The sequence below is a fragment of the Chaetodon auriga genome, chromosome 24, assembly GCF_051107435.1.
Source record: "Chaetodon auriga isolate fChaAug3 chromosome 24, fChaAug3.hap1, whole genome shotgun sequence".
NCBI classification, from domain to species: Eukaryota; Metazoa; Chordata; class Actinopteri; order Chaetodontiformes; family Chaetodontidae; genus Chaetodon; species Chaetodon auriga.
This window is the reverse complement of record NC_135097.1, coordinates 10,818,026-10,844,989: the sequence shown is the minus strand read 5'-3', so window position 1 is coordinate 10,844,989 and position 26,964 is coordinate 10,818,026. Positions and strand designations below refer to the sequence as shown.

Sequence of the window (26,964 nt, the reverse complement as noted above, 5' to 3'; positions counted from 1 at the left end):
TGTTATATGACTTCAGTGTATGATTTGTATTGCTTCAGTATTCACAAGCTCCTCAAACTTCTACTGATGCTCAGCAAAAGATATTTTTATTGTGTGTTGTTGAATGCATTCATCCAATGCATGGACTGATAGTGAGTCAATGTGCCCTTGGACAGAGTCTCTACCGTCCCTCCTACACAGACACCCAGGCTGAAAGAAAGAAGTGTAAATGACTATGAATGTCATTTTGCATGTTTTTGTAGTCGTTTTGTTTCTCTTTGTAATTATTTTGTGTCACTTTGTGGGTGTTTGTTTGTTGTAGTTTTGAGTTTCTTTGTGGTTATTTTGCTTTGCTTTGTGGTTGTTTCATGTCTTTTTGTGGTTGTTTCATGTCTCTTTGTGGTCATTTTGTGTTTTGTTTAGTGTCACTCTGCAGGTGATGCAGCACTCTCCACGGATATATTTAACTGAAATGTTACCATTATCTTGATATGATATGCAGAGAAAAAAAAAATAACAAAAGCAAATATTGGATTGGATTTCATTGTGTGACTGGGATCAAGTTCAGGAGCAAAAAACAAACAAACAAACAAACAAACAAACCCACAAAGAAATGTCACTTCAAAGCCACAGAGCTAAACAGAAGTAAGTTACTGCCTTCTTTTAATCCATTTTACATCCACTTCTTTAAAGCTGGTGGTTGTAGTTTAAGTTCATGTAGCAATATTCTAAATGATTAGTCTCTAGTATTGTCCATGCCCTTACCGCTAGCTCTGCAGCTGTTTGCCAAAGCTATTTCAACACAATTGGACTGCTACTTAATAGCCTGTGAAAGAGAGACAGACAGAAAGGTGGAAATCCCCAGTATTTTAAATTATCCTTGAATATTAGAGCATTATGCCTTTGTTGTAACGTTGACTTCTCCTTAACCATCACCATCAATCCCCCAGCTATAAGCAATGAGCCAGTTGCCATTATGCAGCTTGTTAGCAATGTCCAGGCGGTGTAATTACCTGTGTCAATGGCAATGATTGTCTTTAGCGACAGATTATTCATCACTTTTTAATTGTATAGGATTTTTAGCTCTTCTAACGGAGCCAAGAAGTACAAATTTTCATGCTCATCACTTTTCCTGGCTGCACCCTCCAGACTGCATTGCATGTCTGCAAAGTCCTGTAAACTGCAGACCTGATAAAAGAAGAAAAACAAGAATACTTCCAGTAGTTCTGGATGGAAATTTAAAATCTGACATCTGAAAACATGAACATAAACAATTTTTACAAAAGATCTTTTTTTTTTCTTTTCTTTTTTTTTTTGCAGACGACTGGCCCATACAGTATGTATGGAGCTGACGATGGGTGATGGTATAGATTAGACTAATGGGTGGATTGATGACAGCAAAATTGGGTGCCAATGTGCCAGTACACATCCTGATGGATGCAGCCAGAAACAAGCTCTCAAATGAAAGAAAATGAACGAGGAGGGAGAGCAAATTCGTTTCATGATCTCATCAGTCATTCAAAATATAACGTGTATTAACTGATTTATTGTTGAGTGTTCTTAGGAAGCATTGTCTGTCATATTTATTGCATTTGATGCTATTTTAAGAATTTTTTTTAATTAAATAATGACGATATGTATGTAATTAAATTGCTTTTGCATTTTTCTGGTGCATTTAAAGGCTATTTTGTTGCCGTTTGTACCGTCTGGGCTGCAGTGACAGGGGCTTTGGACTGAAGGGGGCGAGGCGACAGCAGCGCCTGTGTGCGCGCTGCTTGGCGGCCGCTGGCACATCACCATCCCGACCCGACCGACAGGCAGGCAGCAGACCTCCCGCATCCTCCCCCGCATCCCCCAACAGCTGCATTGAATCTGCAGGCGCTGCGATAGGCTTTCGTGGACTACAGCATGTGCGAGTGTCAGTAACGCGGGGACCTTTTCTATGCTACGTGCTCGCTTGGTCTCACAGTAAATCGCGGCTTTTGAAGCATTTTGCGAAGGATAATAATGATGAGGTAAGAGCTTCCGGTCGCCATTTTCCCGGTGTAATAACGGTTTTGGGGGAGAAGAACCTGCATGGAGCGGTTGTATTAGCAGCTAAAGCAGCTGTTTGGACGGATGCCGGTGGCAAGATGTTCAAGCGACATCGTTTAGACTTGGGTGAAGATTATTCATCGAGTAAAAAGAGACCCTCTGATGGGTATGTAACGTTAGCGGTGTCTAAAAGCGTTTGGCCGTTGCAGTGATTTTGCTTGCTGCAGGCTGTTTTGTTGTTGTGCTGCTTGCTAACTAGCCGTGCTACCGGAGGTCTTTGCAAGTTTAGCTGGTAATTTAGCCCTGGCGGGGATGAAAATCCATCGTTGTAATGATAGGAAACCCAGCCAGCTCCATGGAGTTGCTGTTGGACGGTAAGGTTACGTGGTAGTTTTCCAGCAAAGTGACTAGAGTAAAGTTAGCTAAGTTAGCAAACAGACAGCCACCAGCCGTGGCTGATCTGCACGTGGCTAACATGCTAGTCAGTGCTACATTAAGTGCTGTGTCTGAAATGGAAAGGTTATAAATTTCATGAGACAAAGTCAACATTTCATGATGAACTCTTGGCTGTTATGGTATATGGCTTTTATAGAACGCAGAGGGAAAGCGGCTTTCAAGGAAAGGTACACATAGGACCCCTAGCCGGGCTAATGTTAGCCACTTAGCGTAATGAGACGCTGTGACAGATGTCACAGCCGTGTTCTATCTCCCGAATCAGTGCCAGTCGACTTTTTCCTGTGAAGCCAGGGTCTCTATATGGATATTAAAACCTGGTGGGCGTGCATATGGATCTAGACAAGACATGGTAAACCCGTAGATGTTGAAGGACCTCACGAGGTTGAAGCTCAGGCTAAAGTCACGGAGAGCATCAGGGTCACTGCCCTGGATTTGACATCGCTTTGACCTTACGGGAGGGACAAGGAAAAGATTCCCACCGGGATTAATGAATGTTGCATGCATCATGTGATCGATAAATTCAGTTCCATTAATGTTTACACAAAAGAGTCTGACATCATGTGATGTGCAGACTGCAGCTTTCCCACAGTCAAGGACATGGATGCTGGAGATGCGTACATGCAGACGAGCTGTCAGAGAGACCAGATGATGCGCCCCTGCTCATGCTTGGCATGGCTTTTGTTTGTCAGCTCGTTTATGCTGCACTGTGCAAAACTGAATAGCAATTAGCAGCAAAATATTCAAAATATATTTTGATTATAAATATGAATAGTTAAATAACTTAATGTAGATGTGCTGTAGACATCTAATGGGTCAATTTAGTAAGAATTACTAGTTATTTGGCACTGTTGGATGAAGGTAACATTGTAATTTTTAGCTTTAATTTATCCCAAGATGGCTTTTTTGGTACTGCTAACACCTTTGTGCTGCCACAGAGCTACCTGCACACCATCTTCCACATCTGGCCTGTGTGCAGCCAGCTCCACTGCAGTAGTTGGCTGTTAAGCACCTCGCTCTAGGGTACCTTTAAAGTCAACATTGTGCTCAGCCTTTTCCAGCTAATGTGGGTGTGGAAAGGGTTCACATTCTGGTCTGAAGCCATTAAATACATCTTTCTGCAGAGCAAATGTGCTTGATGTGGATTTTGGACAATTAGTTCATTCATGACCTTTGCATGCTACATTCGATCAGGCTTTGCTTTTTGCAACCGTGGCATTTTTAAGAAAATGACTTGACATGGGCTGACATTTGTGCACTGTCTGTTTCATGTTGTGCATTTTGTGTTTGGTTTAATCTTGACCATTTCTAGGGCAAACTTAGCAAGATTTAACCTTTTCCAGTGTTTTTGAGTGTGTGTGTGTGCATTTGTGTAAAGGCCATTTGTGGTTATGTTGTGTCTCTGTAGTCACTTAAATAGTTTAGGTTGTGTGGCAGTGCATCATCAGATCTTGACCTCATGCATCTTCTTCTCACAGGCGTGACCGAGACAGAGACCGAGACCGAGACCGTGATGAACGGCAGAGGGACCGTGACCGGGATCGAGACCGTGACAGGGACAGAGATGTGAAGTCATCCGGGCTTCCCAGCATCCCAGCTGCCGGCAGTGGAGGCTTCCTTAAGCAAACGCCTATTCAGCAGCAGATGAACCCCTTCACTAACCTGCCCCACACACCACGCTACTATGAGATCCTGAAGAAGCGGCTGCAGCTGCCTGTCTGGGAGTACAGAGAGCGCTTCACTGAGATCCTGATGTGTAACCAGTCTTTTGTGCTGGTGGGAGAGACAGGCTCTGGAAAGACCACACAGGTAAAAGGCAGAATGTTTAGCAATACCAGCCCATAAAGATGCAGTAGAGTTGTAATTTGTCCCCCAAACTGACTGGTGTGTCAGATTAAGTAAAAAGATAAAATAAAAATGGAAATTCTTCATATAATTGGTATAACAACATGACAAAAAAAACGGTGCGGTGAACAAATGATGCATTTTAAACAGTTTCTCTGTGGAGCCGATTCACAGTGTGTGGTTGTTAAGTTTATTTAAAGTTCTTGAAAGCGTTGGGTTGTCTGTTTTTTAAAATTTGCAAGAGAGAAGATTAGAGTAAATCACTGGTTGAGCCTTTGCCTCCTCCTGAGGGGAATATAAACTATCTTCCAAACACTTCTTAAATTAAGTGGTGTAATCTTGTCAGTGCTTTCTGCCTTGATGATGCTGGAAAACATTTGTATTCTCCACATTCAGCATGAATTTCTGAACTCCACAGATGTACATAGCATGCTCACCAAGGTATCATACATTAATGGATCTTTATGGGCTGTCATCTGTGCTTATTGCTCTTGAAATGTGGAAAGAAAAAATAATCATTGATGCATTTAAGTTTAATAATTAATTGTATTTTTGAACATTTTAGAGCAAATGTTTCATGTTGTATTTAGACAAAGTAAAATAAAATATACATATAATATCATAGATGAGGGGAAAATGCAGACTACCTTAGCATTAGACTTCCACCACAATTTTCAGGGAAACCTATTTCAAAATAAAAAATGCTGCTCATGTCCAAAATGAGGTTGCACACAGGTATCTACTGAAATAGCAATTGTAATACAATTAATCACACAGACCTTCTCAACATTCCACAAGGCATATCCTGATGATTAGGGTCAGGTCCTCTAAGTACTCATAACAGATTTTTAGACTGCCTGTGAAATGTTTATCTCTTCCAAACCTGTCATTGGCATTTTTTTTTTTGTTCTCTTGATTGGGTGACATTTCAAAGACTGCCCTTTAGAGATGATTCAAATCTCACCACTCATCAGAACCTCAAGCTTAATAGAGTGGAAGTAAGACTTTCTTCATTTGGGCCTTTCTTGGCAAGCTGCTCCCGTTTTTAAGCTATAAGCAAAAACCTACCATGAGTGCAAATGTTGACGGTTTGTCTATAATCTTCGTCCTCCACCATCATCTACCTTGCATGCATCTCTCACTTCTTTGCATTTGTCAAGCACAGCCTGACTTGTCTGCTGTCTTCCAGATCCCCCAGTGGTGTGTGGACATGGTGCGTTCAGTGCCGGGGCCAAAGAGAGCTGTGGCTTGCACCCAGCCCAGGAGGGTAGCGGCCATGAGCGTCGCCCAGAGGGTCGCTGATGAGATGGATGTCATGCTGGGCCAAGAGGTGGGCTACTCCATCAGGTTTGAGGACTGCAGCTCTGCCAAGACGGTACTCAAGTAAGAAGGCTAGTTAAAAATAATCACCCTGGTTCTCTTTTTTATTTGGAAAACAACCAATCGCAGACCTACAGTAGATAATAGATGAACGCTATTAGCTTAATGGGAGCCTTAACAATCAATTCAACAGGCTCCAAGAAATAACACAAAACATGTAAAAGCTGATATGGCCATAATTTGTGCACTTGCATTTTCTGAAGTGCAGTAAACTCAATTTTTATCTTCTCATAGATTTAAATGATTAAATTGTCTGAAAGGGTAGATTTGACTCTTTCTTTATGTTCTGCAGGGTTCGTACAAGGTGCATGAAGTACTTAAACTTTGCACTCAGAAATTTAAGCTCTGGAATACGTTGAAAATCAGATATTTTTTAGCTTGGTCCTTGAAAAGTACTTGAATAAAATTGAGCTTAGAACAGAATAAGTGTGTGTTGAGTAAATGACTTACTTCTAACAATACATTACACAGGCATATTTTCAAATCTCCAGTCTGCTTTTAGCAGTGAGCTCTAAAGAAATTAAGTTAAACCTGCATAAAACATTTTGGTCTCTAACCTAAAATAAAAGGTTGGTTTTTTATTATTGTCACTGAGACTGATCATGATCCATTGGCTTCATTTATGAATCTGTGCAGTTCTCTTGCAACAGATGGACGGCTGCAGAGAAAACAATTTCATCCCTGAAAAAAAAATTATGCTTGAAAAAGTACTTGAAAGTCCTTGAATTTGTCTTGCCCATGTCTGTAGAAACCCTGGTTCTGCACAAAGCACTTTGAAGGGGGTGAATTTCTCCTCATTCCATGAATTCTAAGCAGGGTTTTATTCAAATGATGCCATTGTATGTGATGATAAAGCCTGCGTGTCCTCTGTTCACACAGGTACATGACAGATGGAATGTTGCTGCGGGAGGCCATGAACGATCCTCTCCTGGAGCGCTATGGTGTCATCATCCTGGACGAGGCGCACGAACGCACATTAGCGACCGATATCCTCATGGGGGTCCTGAAGGAGGTGGTCCGCCAGAGGCCTGATCTCAAGGTAAAAACTGTAGAAATACCCTGAGTATATTTCTCAGTATTTATATTTATGGCCTTAGTTTCAGGATCAGGTATTGCCTTTGATGGCAGGTGAATTCACTTTAAAGGTAGCATAAGATCTCTGAAGAGACTATTTCTCTAGCACCTACAGCCACTTTTTATTCTGGAAAATCAAGTCGACCACACTTTTATTTTGTCTTATCTCTAAGCTCTGTATTGAAAGTACCCTTGACAGTAGTCTGATTTGTTCAACAAATATGTCCCACTTACTGCCTACAAAACACAGTTAAAGCCCTAAATATTACTTCCCCTGAGGATAAATTCAGTAACAGCCAGTGTTAATGTCCCTCTTCTGTCACTCCTCCTTTCTGTCACATTTTTTTCCCTGACACTGTCCCCATGTCTGACAGCTGTGTATCTGTTGAGGAAAAAAAAAAAAGAAACTGAGCTGTTGGGCTCAGAAACGCACATCTATTCTGCAGCGCAGCACTATTGGAGGTTGCTCCCTGAGTCAGCCCCATTTTAAGCCAATCTACCAGGGGGTAGAACAGCAACTTGTCGGCACGGATGGGAGCGTCCAGGCAGGCAGAAATTTTATAGGCATAGTGTGCCAGACATCATTCTCATAAAGCAGATGGATAATGACTAGTTGTTTGTCAGCGTGGAATCAAAGGTTAGATTGTTGTTCGCCGACTGTTAAATGAGGTCTAGGGTTATTGGGAATGATCATCCACCCACACCCCTCTATCTCCTTCATCCCTATCCCGTACCAAATTTGAAAGTTTAATTTGCCTTGATTAAGAGCAATTATGATGTCTCGCAGAGCGTAAAGCGAAATGCCGAGACACTGGCCCCTGAAAATGTTTGAGATTGAAAATGGGAGACGTGTTTCCCATCAGAATCCTAATGCGCTCGATCTAATGGCTCTGGAGAGAACATTGTGTACCCAACATCAGGAACAAGGACTGTCATAGCTCCGTGTAGGTCAGTGACTTGGAGTGTAATGCCAAGTTCTACACTATGGACACTACGTTGGGTGTGTGCCAGTGCCCTCATCCTAAATTCTGATTCAGAGCATTATCCAGCCTGTATAGCTTTTTGCACTCTTCATCTCTTCTGTATTTAGTTGCAGCCTTATCCAATTAGCATGTGTCCTTATCCCCAATTATCATCAAGCCGTATAAAATGTTAACTCATTCCACACTTGATTGCTCATGCCTGTAATCGCCACAGTCATTTACACTCTGCTGTCTTTACTTTTAGTTTTATCTTTCCTTTCACCTCTTTTTATGAATACATTGTCCCTCACAGACTTTGCCGCTCTGCTCCTGTGCCCTTCTCTGTCCAGGTCATCATCATGAGCGCCACGCTCGATGCCGGTAAGTTCCAGGTGTACTTTGACAGCTGCCCACTGCTCACCATCCCCGGACGCACGCACCCAGTGGAGATTTTCTACACGCCCGAACCGGAGCGGGACTACCTGGAGGCGGCCATCCGCACCGTGATCCAGATCCACATGTGTGAGGGGGATGAAGGGGACGTTCTGCTCTTCCTCACTGGACAAGAGGTACGGCTCCATAGGTTTTTAATGACTTCTTGCACAGATTGCCCCTGATTTGTGATGGTTGTAAACAGAAAACATTGATGGTTTCATGTTGATTGAAACATTTTTACACAGATAAACTACCTTTTGTGAAACGTCCTACGTATATCTTCATTAGATATACGCAGGACTTAATTAATTTTTGCTGAAGCATCTAGATTTTGACAGAAAGTTCAAGTAGCATTCTCCCAGACTAACAGTCCCCAACACAAATATAGTCAATTCACTATTATATGAAGTAGAAAAAAGCAGTAAATCCTCCCTCAAAATTATACAAACTATTAAGCAATTAGAAAACAGTTGGCGATTAAATTTTTGTCAGTCAGCTAATGTTGTTCACCAGTCGTTTCAGCGTTAGATACATGTATAATCATAAAGGCAGTAACCTTGTGCAAAGATTTTGTACATACCCAAAGTTAAGAGTATTCATATTAATCTAATTACATAGATGAGTTAGTCACACGCAGTGCCATGAGCACGCATGCACTCCTCCGCACAGAAAATGATTAATCCTCAGATTGATAGATGTTAATGTTTGTGAGTGTGCCTGTCTGGGAACCACCAGGATTTTTCACAGCGAAGGGGGGGGGGGGGAAATAGGAGTGACCCAGATTCTGCCCTTCCCACGAATCTCTGAAATTAAGTCATTTATTATTTTTTTCCCTCCCTGCAAATGTTGTCCACTGATGTGTAATGGAGGGCAGGGTTCATGCCCAAAATGATGAATTTGGTCACAGCAGGGTGGGGACACACACATGCATGCGCACGCACACACACGCAGAAAAGCACCAACAAATGTTTCAATGTCCCGATCATTGGACAGGAGAAGCCTGTCAGAGCCAACAGTGCCTGTGCAGGTATGATTTCTCTCTCAGCACTCTGATGGCATTGGAGACCATGTGATTGCCTGTGGTTGTAAAAGAGAATGTAACTGGTGTAAATACAACAGAAATTGCCCTGGAGATTTAAGGTACATGTTGGACCCTTTTTGCTACACAGTACCAATTTTTCATCTGCACAAGGACTCTTTAAAACCTCACATCTAGTTGTGTCTTTCTGGCCTCTCCGGTCACACCTTGTGACAGGTTGTTTATTAGCAGTAATTATTTGTCACTCAACAGCAGCTTGACTGTGGCACTCCACCTACGTCAGTTTTCATTTGCCAAAGCAGGATCAATATGCGGCTTGTTACAAAGGGGATGAATTCACTGGAGGGGCATGATGTTTGAAGTGGTCTCCACCAAAGGCTAGTAATTGATTTTAGATTTAGTGGTATCCCAGCTGCTCGGATGACCAGAAACACTGATAGTTGCTCCTGTGAGTGCGTAGAAAAGTCTGGCATATTTGCAGGCAAGTGTGTGAAACATTTTTTGCAGTTCAATGTAATTTGTTGATTTATATTCCCCTCCCACCCCCCGCACTGTTGTCAAGCTAAGGCATTACTGAGAGCACTCCCACGGTGAGTTCATTATCACCCCCTCCTAATTGGGTTAAAGAAGTTAATGTGTGGTTGGTCTGACAGAGATGGGTGTTCAAAGGGTGCTGCAGCGCATCCCTCGAGCGCTTCTTAACCTCTTCAGTCTCTCAGCAACTTTGATGTAGACTAATGATTGGGAGGGAGATCCATGGCAAAGCCATAGACTCTTTTTATCTGACTGTTTAATTTATATCAGACGAAAGCAAAACGCACAGGACCCTCTTCCTCCCTCTTCGCTTTTCTGTGAGATATTTTGCTTCCACAAACAAATAGAACTGAAGCACCAACTCCAAACAAGAAAGTCGAAACTTATCACAGCTGTTGAGCAAAGATAAGTCCTAATATTTAAGCTTCCCCCTCAGCAGCTAACATCAAAACATGGGGATTGGCAGGGGGGTTGTTTGCTAGTCAAGAGGAGTGCCTAAATGTGCCGGTTATTAGCTTGGCTAGAGATTGTTGCTTCTGGGGTCGCAGGGAGAGCTGGTGGACAGGTTCCCAACACTGGCCAACTGCCCCTACGTGTACGCACACACTCACACTCACACTCACACTCACGCTCACACTCACACACACACACACACACACACACGCACTCACTCACTCTGTCTTGATGTCCCTGAGGGATACACAGCCAGCTTGCTTCCAGCACTTTGGCAAAGAGGTCCATTTTTTTCTCCATGGCAGCTGCTGCATCCAGAGGCTTGATAGGCTATTAATACCCAGGCTAATTTTACCAATCCATTCAGATTTACCATTTTCCACTTGTCAGTGTGTTGATTAAGAGGCACATGGCCATCAGCGGGGTTTGACTTAATGCGATGAACAAGGGGACAAACAGGGCTAATAACACACTTGCAGTCCAGAAGGAAAACAGGAAACGTCGCTGAGGTGCTTTCACATGTCAAGGCGAGTGTTACTGGCTTCACACAGTGGTACAAATTAAGTCAGTTTTGGTTATGCTTAAACTAATTTAAGCATACCATGCTTTTAGAAAACAGAAAAACAATGTCTGAGAAGTTTTATGGGTTGTTTTGTTGGTCTGCTTAATAATAAGAATGCATGAAGAGCTCTGGTGAATCCCATTGTGTGTCTATGAGCACCCAGTAAAATAATTTGGGGAGCCTGAGTTCCTGTTCATCAGTGCCCTATGACTCCCCTCTTTGCTGCATTGCTCCCATGGGCCTGCAGGTGGTGCAACAGTACAGGCTGTAATGTGACACACGTAGTAACTGCTGCTTCATGAGGATTAAATGATTGTTGTTAGCAAAACAAAGAAAATTGTCCAAAACAGTGGGGAGTCGTGTAGAAATAAAAAGCTGTTACGTGTTGTTTTAGGCCATACTGTTTAAAACTTTCAAGTGTGATCATTAAACATGTGTATGTGTCTATTGGGGATGTAAAAAAAGAAAAAAAAAAAAAAAGTCTTTATGTTAATGAGTTATAAGCAGGGGGTGTGTGTGGAATATCTATGTATTTAGTACATTTAATAGTGTATTCCAATAGGCCTTTAGAGAATAGGCCCGAGCCCTGTGCTCACTATCATGCTTTCTTATTCCTGGCGCTGCTCAGGTCCTCTGTCTGTCTGCCAGCCCACCGGCTCTAGAACGTTCAGCTTCACTAAACTGATCTGCCATGATTTGCCGCTGGTTATGCATCAGTGCTGCAGTCTCATCTCACATTCCCCTCTACAATACTGCACTGTGGAATAATGAACCCTGTTTGAGTCTGTCTGGCTCAGTGTGTGTGTGCGCCTCTCTGAGCACGCGCGTCCATGTTTTCCATGATTGCTGCATTTGACAACAGAGCCACGGGGAGCTCGGCAAAGCATACTGCAGTCCAGGTTTAATTTCCTCCGTCAGATGGAGTGATAGTTAGAACAAATGTACTGTAGCAGGGAACCACGGTTTCCCCCGGCCACCTCCCCTCGCCTTCCCCCATCATCCAGATTTGCCGCCATTGTTTGTCCAGGTGTTGTTCAGAACCTGTTTGATTTTGCCGTTTTGCAAACTCAGGCAACGCCCAGATTCATTGTTGCGCTTTCCCTCTTTCAGGAAATTGACGAGGCCTGCAAGCGAATCAAGAGGGAGGTCGACGACCTGGGTCCCGAAGTCGGTGACATCAAAATCATCCCGCTGTACTCCACGTTGCCTCCACAGCAGCAGCAGAGGATCTTCGAGCCACCCCCACCCAATAAACCAAATGGTGCCATTGGAAGGAAGGTATAACTGCCTTGTTGCGACAAAAACACACAGAGGGAGGAGGTTGATGTTGGGAGTTTGAGGGAGAGGGGAAGTGAATGGAGTTGATGTAGAAAGGCCAGATGGGGAATAAGGTGGGTAAAGGAGGAGAGCTGGAAGGTAGGGACTGAAACTTTTTTTTTTCCCTTTCTCAGCTTTAGCGCAGAACTGACTCACACAACATATGCTGCTTTTGTCAGCATGCGATTCTCTGCTCTAAATTATAACTGGGGTATTACTCACGCCCTCTGAGCCTGAGGAAAGTACTGCATTCTCAGTCATTTTTATCTTTTCACCACATTTGCACAGGCCCTGCTGCTCACAGGCCCAAGACCTCCGCTGTTTGCAACCATGTGAAAGGTGCACGTCTGTACGAGCTGATCAAAAATAAGACAAGTCGTCCTCTTCCTGAATCACTTAATCTCAAAGGAGTGGATGATCCTCTTATTGATACAGACACAGAGACAATTCCTCTCTTTTGTGTGACAGTTTCTATTCAGACGGGCTCATCACCAGAGTAGCAGCACCACCTGCGCTGCCACACTGTTGGCCAGGGATCTGACAGAATATCAGAATATCATCGCTGCCAGTGAATGAGCAAACATTCACCCCCAGCATCTGATAGGGGACGATGTTGATGAATGACTCATTGCTACAACCCCTCTAATTGAGGCAGATCAGGCTGACATATGAGCAGCGAAAATATTTATGGGCTGTCAAAGTTAAACACGTTCCGATACTTTAAAACCGCTCAATTCAAGCGGGATTTTGGGAATATTAGGATTCCTCGCAATGTGAGTTACAGGTCATAAAAAGCACGGCATGGGCTGAGGGTTAACCACAAGGTTTGGATCAACATTACAGCACCATCTTTCTTTACTGTGTTGGGTTTTATAGTTCATATCTTACAGCTTTCTGTTTGAATTCAGGGTGCACGTGTGTGTATTTGCATGTGTGTGTGTGTGTGTGTGTGTTGCTCAGGCTGAAGAGACTTAGCATTCGTAGTAGTTTGATCAGCCAGTGTTTGATAGATCTTTTTCTAAAGTTCAAATGTCAGTACAAGTGTTTGCTATTCCTGGTTAAAGAGATGTTGACGTGAAACCGGGCCATGGTTGCATGGACGGCTTTACAGTGTTACTTACATTACTTTTGCAACGCCACTTATATGGTCCTGACTGACTGGCAGCGGGCTTGCTGAATAACATTGGTTCCTCCTCTCTGCGAACATCTTGCAGCATCTTCTCCCTGTTTCCCATGAGTTTAGTTAATAGATGAAATGAAGTGAATGGAGTGACACTGTGACCTCTGAACTCTCGCCCGAGCAGCCACTTTTATCTTCGGATCAGCACGGCCGATGCCCCTCCTTTTTTCCTCGAGATAATTTGTCAGGTGCTCGATGAGTTGGTGGGATCTAGGGCTGCCGTGCTTGAAGTGAACGTGCTTCTCCTCCATGACTGACTTGAGCGACTGATCGAGTGAAAATTGCAGAGATGTCATCCAAGCCAGCCCAAGAGGAAGTAGTGAAAAAGAATTAAGGTTCGCCACGTCTGCCGCTCTGCATGCTAATGACTGCATTAGGCACCCCTCAATTAACATAAAGCACTAGCTCGTCATTGCTCCATTTCTCCAGGAAAGCCACTGATCTTCTATTTTTGAACAGTTTAATCATTTAGAGCCAAGGCAGCAATTGACTAATTACAAACAAAGATGATAATCTCACTTTGCTTTCCAGCGTCTCAAAGACAAATGTGCTGTGATGAGTGTTCGGTTTGCTTTTAGCATTGTCACGTTTGGAACATTCCCTCAAATGCCACCCGTGATTGGGCCACATATCCATTTCAATGAGCTTTGAATGTGGGTGTGTCGATGCTGCTCGAGGCACGTTCTCCTTTTCCCCAGTCGGGAGGGGAGGCTTTATTTGTCAACAAGGCTGTGTTTCCCCACCAGGGAATGTGAAAGATGGCCCGTGTTAGCCATAGTACTTGCTCTCCTGCAGGTAATAACCCAGAAATAACATGCAGAGATGATGCTCTAATGATATTACTGATGAAGAAGCCAAGATTATCCAGTGCAGCAACAGACTGGAAGGAGCCAGCCTATGTTCAGTGTAATGGCCCTAGCCCGGATAATCCTTCAGAATCAATGCAGTCAATGAGGCCACCCATATGATCATGAAATGTGAGAGGGTGTCATGTGTGGCATCTGCTGGAGCACTGACTGTGTCCCAGCATGCAGGACAACCTCACCTAGTCCAGTATGCTTTGAAGCATTCCATGCCTTTCATTCCCTGCTGAGACGTTGGTTGCTGGCATATAGTGTCTGTCATGAGACACTGTCTGATAGCCTGGTCTCTCTTTTTTTTTTTTTTTTTGGCCAGCCACTTTAATTTCAGACTGCCACACTGTGTCTAATTGATTTCTTAAAGATGTGATTCCTCTGTACCTTTTCGACACCGATGGCCCTTTTTCACCACAGGAACTTAACAATCTGTTACCTGGGGCTTCCCATAACCTCAACTTCTCGGAACCTTGTGAGTCTTTGGTACGAGATCTTTCCTTGGATTTTCCCTGTATTTTACATTCTGGGACATTTTGGATATATGCCATTAAAAAGCAAAAGCAGGACAAACTGAATTCATTTTATTTGCTATTTAGATGGATGGAAGCAGCTGTGGAAACAAAAGCAGAACCTGTGATAGTGGCGACACGTTGGGTTACGTTTGATTAAGTTCCTAATATGGAAATGTACCTTTGAACCAAGCCGCTGGTCTCCGTGTTACCCCACAAAGCTAGCTGTTATGTAGACAGCCTATATAATTTTCAGTTGTCTATCAAAATTAAGCATCTCAAATTTGTCACGGAGTGCTCATGTCAATCAGATCTAGACAGCCATTCATCCAAGAAATACATGAATAACAACGCAACCATTTGCCAGATACTGCAGTCTGATCAGCTTCATACGGGCATTTATTGCCATTTCTTCATTACTCTGCTTGAATGCTAAAGGGAATATGTCTTTCGACAGGTGAATTACCCGAGGTCGAGGGCTCAATAAGGGGGGAAAACGGCCCTCCCTGGCATTAATAACTAAACAGTCAGGCATTCTCATGCTGGAGAGAAATCCTCGCTTAAAAGGTGGGATTTAAAAGTCTGTAAGGCTCACAGCTTGAAGACAGCTGAAGAGGCACAGCTACAAAGGAAGTGTGTCAAGTGTGCAAAATTACTTCTGCGGACCTGTTTGAGCAAAGACTGCTGAGAATGGTTTGGTTTTGTGCTTGGCATTTTATCATGAGGACTACCAAGAAAGCAGATGGCTACCACCAAATGACTGCTCAGGTCAGCCGACAGCTTGTTCCTGTCTTGGTAGATGTTAAGCAAGTGCGCAAGGAAAAGGTTTTGAACTGTGGAGAGGCATTTTTCCAAACACCCACACGTATATTAAGCTATGGCACTGGAGTGGCAGTTGCCAGTAGAGTGGGCTATGACCCGGCCACCACAGTCTCAAGTGCTATGATGAATCTAAAGGGTTTCTCTGTCCAGTGTGTTTCAGCTGTTATATAAGGATAACTCATCCTAGCGGCGGTCAAGGTTCGCGTGAGTGCAGCTGCAAATCTGTCTCCCTCTCCTCCCTCTGTTTGTGTATATGCTGACAGCAAAAGACCCATAGGATGTTGTGACTCATTTGATTTATTATTATTATTATTATTATTTGCTCTGAATCAGCTGTCATTCTCATACACAGCCTTGCTATAGGGAATAATTGTAACAGAAAAGGATGTGAGACTGGGAAATGGTGCAGGTTCACCGTTTCCCCATTTTCCCTATTCTTAGAAACTCATCAGCATTTCATTTCACTTGTTGTCTTTCTTCTACCTGACCAAGGATGGTTAACAATCACACCTGCCCTGGTGTTTAAATCAACTTCCATACCGCCATGGCGTGACAGTGGTATCGTTAGCTCGATGCTAAACACATAATGGGAATTATCATCAACTCACTAACTCATAACTCCTGATATACAGTCTCTGGAAGTGTGTGATTAATCTTTTTCCCATGATCTGGTGTCAAAAAAACAAACCAAAAATGCAAACATTCATAATATGGAATCACAGTACTTGTAGAATCGTAATATATATTCAATCAGCACTATTGCAGTATCATGATAATCAAATCAGGAGATAATGAGTTAATTATTAAATGTAATATGATTCATTTTGGGTAGGATTAGGCATTTCAACAGCATTTATTTGGCAGGAAACCCAAAGTATAACAGTCAGTGTCCCACAGGGCATGTCTATGAAGTACATTTACATATGGCAGCAGCAGACACACACACCGACACGGCACTCAGCAGAGGGGTTTTTCCTTGAACAACAAAACCTGCTGAGCTCACGTTGTACTGTGACATGCAGAGATAACGTTAGGTCTGACTGTGTGAGAGTACACAGAAAGCAAGGTGAAGAAACAGCTTTCCCACACCTAAGCTACTACTCTGGTTATTTAATTGGCTTCAAATCAGGCTTAACGTTCACACAGCTTCTCTTCACTGTCCCTCAATATTAAGTACGCCAACGTTGCTCCAGCGTAAGGATCTACAATAGATGCTAGTAGCCACGCTAGCCACGGAACATGCTAACACCAAATTCAACAGGCTAACCGGTAACATTAACATTAAAGCAACATAAAAATGACAAAACAGGTCCTAAGCTGAGGCGGTTTCTGCAGAGAATCTTTGGATGTGCAAAGCAGCTGTTGCATCGGCTGTCCGGTGGCAGCTCTCGAACAGTCTTGCAGGCGGAGAAGCTGGATGTGGGGGTCCTGGCCTGGTGTTGTCTGTGGTTGTGAGGCCAGTTGGACGTACTGCCAAATTGTCACAAACGACATTGGCGACGGGTTATAGTCGTGAAATGAACATTCAGTTCATGGGCAACAGCACTGGTGGACATTCCTCTACTCAGCATGCCAATTGCATGCTCCCTGAAAACCTGCGACATCTGTTGCTTTGTGTCATGTGATAAAACTGCGCAGTGTGGCCTTTCATTGTGACCAGCCCAAGGCACACGTGTACAATAATCATGCTGTTTAATCAGATGATCTTGATGTGACCCACCTGTCAGTTGGATAGATTATCCTGGCAAGGGAGAAGTTGTCACTGACATATTGAATGAATGAATTGAAATAAAAATGAAATAAGCCTTTCATGTGCAAAAAAAAGATTGTAGATCTTTTATTTCAACTCGTAAAAAGTTAGCTAGTCTGACACTATCACACTTTTCCAGTGGGCAGTGTTTTTTTAAAATGTTTCACACTGAACCGAACAGGAACATTTGCAGTGCCCTTTGCCACTGGATGTGTTTGAGGCACAGCTTTGGAGGAGCCAGCGTTGCGTCGCACACGGCAAGAGCCAATCAGCGACAATGAGCCGCACGCAGTTGGCAAGTCCGCGGACAGCAGCGTTCCAAATTTCTGGAGACGTGCTGGGTCACATGAAATATCTACAGCAGCCATCATTTGGAGGGAAGAAAAGCTGCTCGGATGTAACATGTTGCAGAACTCTCAGTGTGTTAAAAAGCAGGCCACCGAAGAGAAACCATTACATCAACTATTTCCTGTGATTATGAAAAACTCCGGGAAGAACTTTGCAAGAGAGAGAAGCTGACATCTCGACAAAACCAGCGGCATGTTGAGGGCAGTCGGCCAGAACCCCCAACCTCACGCACACGCGTACACATAACGCAGAAAGGCCAGAGGTAATGCATTTGGATGGGACACTGAGCACCGAGCCAGCTCTCTCCACAAATACGTTGAAAGCACATTGGACTTGATTGCAGAAACTGTTGCGGTACTCCCCTGTTGGGTTGCATTAGACAGCATGTGTACAGTGCACTAAAGTGACAGCTCTACAAGCTTCTTCAGTCAACTGGCTCACATCAGGGAATAGTTTTCAAGTTAAAGCAAAGCTGATATCTGCACTTGTTTGTCTCTCCTCTTACTCGTGCTTAAGAATTACTATGATTTCTGAGCTGCTCCACTGTAGCAAAGCACGACACTTTTTGATTGTACAAAAGCTCTTTTGAATACTTGAATGACAATCAGCAAATGCAGTTCTGCACTTTATTTTCTAATATTTCAACAGAAGAAACTACCTTTTCCTTAAATGTACCAGTTGTCGAGTTCTCTGTATTTGAATGCTTGCCTCTGACTGATAATAACTGATGGCCATATGTAAAATTGACTGAAAATATCCCGATGCAAGGTCTGACACTAGAGGTCTCGTCAGTCCCTCCAGACACCCTGGGTGGATCATTTCTTAACCCATCTGTTCTCATTTCCACAGGTTGTCGTGTCAACAAACATCGCCGAGACGTCCCTGACCATCGATGGCGTGGTGTTTGTAATTGATCCCGGATTTGCCAAGCAAAAGGTTAGCTTCCCCCTTCTCCCCCACCGCCCCCATCTTCACCCACCGCTCTCTATCTGCTGCGATCATCTGTGTCTGTTGCCTGAGAATCCCCAGATAAACACAGCAGTGCACACCTGACAACGGCAAAGATGGAAAAGCCAGTTATTTATTCCTCTGACATTTCACCAGCCTGGAGCCAAGTCATAGGCATGGCGCAAAAGGAGATTATATATGCGCTATGGCAAATTGTGTTTATATGTTATGGGACATTTTGTGTTAGCTGCTTGTATATATAGTATATTGTGGGTGTTAGCTTGTCTTTAAGTACTTTTTTTATGCCTGCCCCCCTAAAAAAAAAAAAATCTACATCAGCATAACATGAGCTTTTTTTTCACCCTTTTCCTATCAGGTGTATAACCCCCGCATCAGAGTGGAATCTCTTTTGGTAACAGCCATCAGCAAGGCCTCAGCCCAGCAGAGGGCAGGTCGTGCCGGACGGACACGGCCAGGAAAGTGTTTCCGCCTTTACACAGAGAAAGCTTACAAGACAGAAATGCAGGTAAGAAACACGGCTTTCTGAAAAACGGTTAGAAATTCTGCGAGCTGTTTGATTCTCCCATTCTTCAGTGCCACAAGCACTTTATATTCCCCCCAAAGCAGCGCTGGAGCCGGAAAAGCTCTCTATTATGCAATATTTGGTCTTTGAACTCCATGATTCCCAGTTCAGCAGAATTGTAATTCTAAGAGCTTGGTGCTAAACCACACTGCTTCCACCCTTCCTCATAACCTGTGTTAACGAAACAGCCACCTTGTGACAAATGAACCTGCGGAGGCCCGGTTCTCCACTTTAACAGGCTAATTCTTTCATGTCACGCTGAGTGGCAAAGGGAATTTTTTAAACAAGTTAAATAGCCCTTCAAATGCCCTAGACTCCCGGTCTCTGTTCAAGTTGACATATGAGCGACGCATGAGGAGATAATAAGCACCCTGACTAATTCATTTTGAAATGTTCCTTGGGTTTCTCTTGTACCTCTTAACGGGCGCAGGACAACACGTATCCAGAGATTCTGAGGTCTAATCTGGGCTCTGTGGTGCTGCAGCTGAAGAAGCTGGGTATTGACGACCTGGTGCACTTTGACTTCATGGATCCACCAGGTTAGTAGGAAAAAGATGCTATTTTTTTTTTTTTGGCTCATAAGGACACACTTCTCTATGTTTAGTTTTGTTTTGCTCTGCATTCAACCCCATGAAAAAGTGTGATTTTTTTTTACATGGCAAAACATTTAAAAACCTAAAGATGGAAGATTTTCATGAAATCAAACCCATTCTTTATGTTATTTATGGTCGGCCCTTCAATGAATTTACATTCTGTAATTACTTCTCTGTATACTTTTCATTGTTGGTGGCGGGGTACACCTTTTTAGTCAGTGGATTCAAATTGCCTTCATGCACACAAGGGATATTTTATTTTCAATTAACTATTAGTGCGGTGTGCAGCATCAAATCACATTATGTTTCCTTTCATTACAACTGCGTTTTGTTTGGCTGCACTGTAAACAGATACACACAGTTAGCCCTCTGTTGCATTTCCAACAAATACCCGCTTCACAAGTGTTTCTGTAGTCGTATAGCTAACAGCACCAGCCAAAAAAAACCAACCATGGCTGATATCTGAAACTTCAATATCAAGTAATATAGAGATGTTGGTTTTGATCAGTGCCATCTGAATCGGTACAAATGCACTTACAAACTGCTATAAAATCTGCATTTAGTTGAACTGTGGTTGTTTCATGTACAATATCAAATCTGGGTTGCCTGTGTCACTTGGGAGCTTGGGAAAAAAAAACAACAAAGCCAAGATAAAATGATCCTGGCAGATATCAAAATGCTGCAAACTGAGTGTTTGGAGATTTGAGTGTAAGTGCTCTGACAGACATGGACTCCACACCAGTGCTATGCAGTTTTTATGAGCAGTCTACTTAAAGTTAACATTATTGGTGTTCAAAGTGAGAGGGTGGAAAGAGAGTGATGTGTGGAGTTAGTGCTCTGGCTGATCAGTCAATTTCTGTTTCTGTCTCTGCATTTCTTATTTCTTGTATGTCTGAATCACGCTGGATCTAGGCCAACAAACAGGCCGAGTCTCATTGAGGCGCCAAGTTATGGTATCCTCTGCGAGAGTGTGTGTGTTCCCATGTCTTCCCGAGGAGACCACCCCTCCTTTTCCTATCCTTAACCGCCCCCTCCCTCTCCCCTTTTCTCGCCATAATATAGTTTTCATCTCACCTCTGAGATTAAACCCATCTCTCCCCGTCCACTGTGGCAAATGCCATTTTGAGAGTGAAATTGGTTACATCAATAGCAGCGCTATCACCTTAGCTATTGCCTTCCCTTTATATTCCTCCAGTGAAACATGACTGACCTCCACCACCACCCCCACATTTCTCACAAAGCGCAAGGGTAAGCGTCAACATATGGGATTGGCCTTGTCTGCTGAGTCTAACTGGGAACAGTGGGGTGAAGGAAAAGAGGAGGATTACCTTTTATTTATTCGATCGACTCATGGCGGAAGGTTTCTCCTAACTAGCTCCTGAGCACCACAGAGTGAGTTCAGTGCAATGAATGAAGCCTGCTTTGAGCCTGAGAGAGTTCCCGGAGCTTTATAATATCTAGTTTACAGTGGATCAATTTCGATGTGCTGTGTCAAAGGCTCACCTCAGAGTAAATGGACAGGTCAGAGAGGCGTCTCTGCAGAGTCAAGAAAAGAGGTTGAAATAATTAGTTTTGAGTTGCTAAGGGTTATATTTGTTGCTCTGACAGCTTTATTAATCTGTTTTGGATATGTTGAAAATCCTAAATGGGTGGACAGGTAACTAATCTGACAGGTTTTCTGATCAGAAACTCCCTGGTTTGAGGTTACGGTGTTTATTGTGGTAATGCTAGGCCAACATACGTTTTCCAGTTATTTCTTGATGTTTGAATTTCAAGTCCAGTCAGTTTGTGTTTTGGTGTTGTCTCCCTGATTATCAGCCCCGAAAGCCCGTGTTTTTCCCATTTGAGCTCGTCCACACCTCAATGGGAGCCTTGATTTTCCTTTTTTACTGCGAAATGCTCAAATACCTACTTCATTTCTCTCTTTTCCCACCTCGCTCCTCGCTCACTAAACACAGGAGCGACGGTACGAACCAGCCAACCAAATGGAAAATCCAAAAGAAATCAGTAGCGATTTACACAAGGACTTGGCTGGGTGGGATTCATTTGCCTTGTGACATTTCCAAAGAAGTACCTTTCAAAGCCAATGTGGTTTAATGTACCTTTAGCCTTTCGTCTCATTGATTTGGCCCTTGGTTAATATATCGGATTCTCGTGTGTTGAGGCAGTCAATACTTACTTTCTGATGAGCTGCGTTGTATATAGATTGAATTTCCACACTGGTTCATCATGCTAGCAGGACTTGGAAATCAGATTTTCACCTTTTGTTTAGCCCCACACAAGCCACTGCTGTGTGGTAAGTAATTTGGCCTGCGCTTACTTTGTGTAAAAAAGTAGCTTTGATGCCCCAAATCAATATTTGTTAATCATAAAAAAATGCCTCCCTGCTGTTTGAAATTGAATTTTTTTGGGAGCACTTGAGAGAAATGAAAGCGAACGAGCACCGCAGTGAGTGCTTGAAGCTAATTTTCAGTTAACATGCAACTGGTCATTAGGCTCCAGCTCTCGGGAGCCAAAGGTCAATAATTGCATCTGGAGGAAAAATCTTTTAACCAAACGGTGGAAGCCTTTTGTGTTCAAGCATTAAGTAGAAAGTTCCCCTGTAATTGCATTCGTTGTTAAGGATTGCCTGAGAGGAGGATGAAAAATGAGCTCTGCCATGATTACTTGTCCGCTAAGTTGCTGTCTAGCGTAACTCTGGCCATCACATAGCATAGCAAGCCTGCTCATTTGATTGACCTCGTGCTCCCTGCCACCAAACCCCAAAACAGCCTCCCTTTGTTTGTGTCTCTGTCTCCTCTTAACTTGCATTTTTCTTCTTTTAAAGATCTGAGGTCTTTTCTACTCCATTATGTCTCTCAGTGTCACATTTGGTTGATCAGGCTGCAGATTTTCTCTGGCACAGAGCCGCCAAGCTGAACTTTCAGTTAATCAGATGCAATTATTACGTTCTTATTTTTGCCACGAATGTTTTTCCATCATTTAGAAAATGTTGGTTTTGATATTTAGCTGCATGAATGTGAAAGTTTAAGCATTGCATACGCTGTGTTTAGGGAATACTTCCATTTCAAAATCATCAAGATTCCCAGTCTTGAAGCCAATTGAGTATGAAGACACAAACAGCATTTAATTTTTAACTGCTCGACCAGCCAGATTTCAAATAAATCTTTCATTTTTCCAGCAAAGTGTGTCAGACCATCCTTGAAATAGTTTGATCCAATGCCAGAGTAGACAAATGTATTATTTAGTGTGACTGTGAAGATTACCTGACAGGGAAGGCCAACCACGTCGTACAGCTGCACCCTTCCATTACCCTGGACCCTAAACTTAAATAATGAATAAGACTGCTTCAAATGATAATTTCCATGACCAATTAACCTGGCGATTGTTTTCTCAATGAATCAATTACTTTGTCTGTTATCAATTGAAAATTGTCCATTATCATGTCCCTGAGCCTAAAATGACTTATTCTGATGTCTTGTTTTACCTGACCAACAATTTTCAACCTCGATATTCACTTAACTATCAAATATGACAAAAATAAAACAGCCAGTAGTCAGTGGAGTATGAATCAATCCTGACCCAGGTGTGTGAAAAGGCTCCAAATTGTTCTTCTCAAGTTTTGCTGTGATTGAAAAAATGACAGTTTTGCAAATTGTTCTGTCTTCCCTCGTCTGTGCGTGTTTTGCCCATGGGCTTGGAACATCGTTAATGGCCCACCTCTCCCCTTCTGTCTCTCCCAGCCCCAGAGACCCTGATGCGAGCCCTGGAGTTGCTGAACTACCTGGCGGCGCTCAATGACGACGGTGACCTGACGGAGCTGGGCTCCATGATGGCAGAGTTCCCCCTGGACCCCCAGCTGGCCAAGATGGTCATCGCCAGCTGTGAATTCAACTGTTCAAACGAGGTCCTCTCCATCACTGCCATGTTGTCAGGTAATGCTCCGGGCTGGCCCACTGTGTGGGTCTGAGCTGCTACTCTTTCCATTTCCTGTGCTCGTGGACCGTGCTTCAGAAACGACCTACAGAGCAGCTTCTTTATCTTCAAAGTCCCTTAAATGTGTTGGCATTCTTTGACCCTTTGTGTTTATTTTAGTTGTGTGGACGTGATGATTTTAACAGGTTAATTGGAGGAGTTTTATCTCACATATTTTAGGCCCTCATCATCAAATTTTGCTTACAGCTTGAACAATAGCTAGAACACAGAAGAAAATGTATGGAGAATAAATGTATACTTACTGAACTTAACTACAAGGCAAGTAGAGGATAAAGTCAGGGGTGTCAGCTATTATTTGTTTGGAAGGGGGAAAATACATGTCTGTACAAAATGTATAGGTGTAGCTGGAGCAGCACCAGCGTGCTACAGCAGTAATTGCACTTTAGGCTTGCCAAAGCAGAATGCTGCTCATTGAGATGAATCTTGGCGCCTTTGAAGGGAGCGCGAGGGTCTTTGAGAGCGGGGAAATGGATTTAACTAGCTGTTTGGACGTGGTGTGCACTTAAAGCAGGTGTTTCAGGACGGCAGGTTTTTGCTGAGTTCATTAGAGTAAGCAGTGAAAGTACACCTAAGGACGGTGCCGCCACAGCAACCAACCGCAGGGCTCAATAAACACAGCTATTCCCCATTAAAGCTACAGTCAAGCAGGTTTGACGTTAAGCAACTCAGTGCAAGTTCACAGAGGGGAGACGACAGACCCGCAGTCCTCTGGGTCAACTCCACTTTTATCTCGCTTCAGTATCAGGTCTGTAAGATAGGATGCTTGTGTGGACCAGCTGTCATATGTCTGCTGTATCTTGTATAAAGCCATAATGTAGCGCATCAGGATGGAGAACCCCATCTTTCTCCCCTCTTTGACCCTCCTCCTTTCCTTTCCCACCATAAACACCTCACATACAGTGTGCCCTGTGAAGCGCTCTGTGCCTCTCTGTTAGCTGAGGCCTTGTTCCTCTCTGTGGGATTTGCTTAACTTATCCCTATGGGCGGCTGCGTTGGGGCCTATACCAACCTTGTTTAGTCCCACAGTGCTTCGTCCGACCCACGGAGGCTAAGAAGGTGGCCGACGAGTCCAAGATGCGCTTCGCCCACATCGACGGGGACCACATGACGCTGCTCAACGTGTACCACGCCTTTAAACAGAGTGAGCGGCCCTTACATGCGCACTTGATTGTGTCACGCCTTCGTTATTTGGCCTTAACCCTGAATTGTCTCACACAGACCACGAGTCTACTCAGTGGTGCTATGACAATTTCGTCAACTACCGCTCGCTGATGTCGGCAGACAACGTACGCCAGCAGTTGTCCAGGATCATGGACCGCTTCAGCCTGCCGCGGCGGAGCACTGAGTTTAGCAGCAGAGACTACTACACCAACATCCGCCGAGCGTTGGTCACTGGTTTCTTCATGCAGGTTGGTTTCTCTTCGCGGTTCTTTGCTCATCAAAGGAAATTGTATTTGTCGTAAGTAAAGTATCAGCTTTGAACTTGCTAACTTTAGCTATGTAGTGCCCCATTTCTTTGTTTTTAACGTCATACATCCCCCAAATGCAGTCATTACATCCAGCTCCACTGCTATTCTGATGCTCACCGGCGTTTGCTTTTGTTGAGTTTGAGCATTTAAAAAAATAGCCTTTTTGTGCATAACCCAATAGTCACAAAAAGAAACAGCTGAGATAATCACCTTTAAAGTGCGCACACACACACAAACACACAGCTGCTTAGTTTTAAACGCACAAAAAAGAAATCAAGTCAATTTGCTCCCCGCTCAAGGAAACAAATGGCATTTTGCAAGAAGCCATTTTCGGGGGTTACCTAAAACAAGCAGCCTGACAAGTTGAATTATGGTGTTAATATTTAAATATTTGTCAACATTAACCTTTATCTCGGAGACAAATTTGCGGCTCATGTTGGAGCTTTCACAGCATTTGGATCATGTCTTTGTTGGGAGAGGCCTTTATTGAGACTGATTGCCCGAGTTAATCACAACAACCTCTGCAGCTTTACCAACAAAGTCGGGAATTTCTCTACTGGGGACAAACAAGTTTGTTGTCAATGCCAGGCTGTTGTTCTATCAAATTTAGTTATTTACTTATGAGGTTTTGATGGTTCTGTATCGTTAAATTACAGACAGAAATTAAATTAAGCACCGTTAAAGGGCGTACATGTGTTTCTTTTTCCCGTCTTACTGCCTGAACTGGATTTCAGAGTGTTGGTTACTGGCGGTGACCCTCTTCTCTCTGTTTGGTGCGAACAGGTCGCTCACCTGGAGCGCACAGGCCATTACCTGACGGCGAAGGACAACCAAGTGGTGCAGCTGCACCCCTCCACTGTGCTGGACCACAAGCCGGAGTGGGTGCTTTACAACGAGTTTGTGCTCACCACCAAGAATTACATCCGCACGTGCACCGACATCAAGCCGGAGTGGTACGTGTCAGTGGCAGCCACATGTTTGATCGGAATGATGTTGATCACCACACTGCACCACTGTTTGCACACACTTGTACTGCGCTCAGCCTGCTCCCTGTGTTTCTCTCCCCCTTCTGTGACTTTGTACAATTAAGTATTGCATTTGTTGAGCTTGCGCTGGTAGTCACCACGTGAATATGGAAGAACAGCGTTCTCCCACAAGTAAACACCGAAGACAATTTTTGTGACTAATGTTTACTTGCTTTCTTTCCTAGGCTGGTGAAAATTGCCCCGCAGTACTATGAGATGAGTAACTTCCCCCAGTGTGAAGCAAAGAGACAGCTGGAGCGTATCATTGCAAAACTCTCATCCAAGGAATACTCTCAGTACTAAGAAGGTTTGCATGTGCTGCGACGGCATCTTCAGTGTCTGTGCAAAGGAAGATCTGAACTCATTTGAGCTGGGGGGGGTTTTTTTTCCACCAACAACCTCATTTTGTGTAACGTATTTTCATGATTGATCAGTTATGTTACATTACCTTTGAGGGCCACCTTGTGTCTTTTTTTTTTGTTAAACCAAGGGTTCAGCACGACTAGAAATGCACTGCAAATGAGCGGTTATGAGGAATTTAGCCAATACCCATTTCTGTTTATAGCATGATATTTCATGAAAATTTCATCATTCCTCTTTCAGACATCCATACTAAGTCACAGCTCGGGATTCTTGGCTGCTTCTGCAGCTGAAACGGCATTAGTCCATGAAGCCAAGCTTTTGATCAAATGTAATTTATACTGTATTTTGATGCAGGCATAGTGTATTGTTCTCTTGTCAAGGAGATGCTAAGAAAGGCACTCTGGTCACATTTCCTGTCGCTGTTCAACTTAATAAAAATGACTTTGTAATAAAA

General features: G+C 43.5%; 1 protein-coding gene across 2 annotated transcripts; it reads left to right on the top strand.

The window, feature by feature from the left end:
• The first annotated feature begins 1,701 nt into the window (after positions 1–1,701).
• On the top strand, positions 1,702–26,964 carry dhx15 (DEAH (Asp-Glu-Ala-His) box helicase 15). 2 transcript variants are annotated; one of them, XM_076724763.1, is made up of 14 exons: positions 1,702–1,994; positions 3,945–4,275; positions 5,501–5,694; positions 6,571–6,730; positions 8,078–8,296; positions 11,861–12,028; positions 18,383–18,469; positions 18,858–19,007; positions 19,495–19,603; positions 23,401–23,592; positions 24,672–24,794; positions 24,872–25,062; positions 25,906–26,075; positions 26,333–26,964. In XM_076724763.1, exons 1-14 carry the CDS (start codon positions 1,987–1,989, stop codon positions 26,448–26,450), a joined length of 2,220 nt encoding a protein of 739 aa, XP_076580878.1. In that variant the 5' UTR covers positions 1,702–1,986; the 3' UTR covers positions 26,451–26,964. The 2 variants fall into 2 exon arrangements, with proteins under 2 accessions (XP_076580878.1, XP_076580876.1); XM_076724761.1 differs by lacking the exon at positions 1,702–1,994 and adding an exon at positions 2,016–2,179.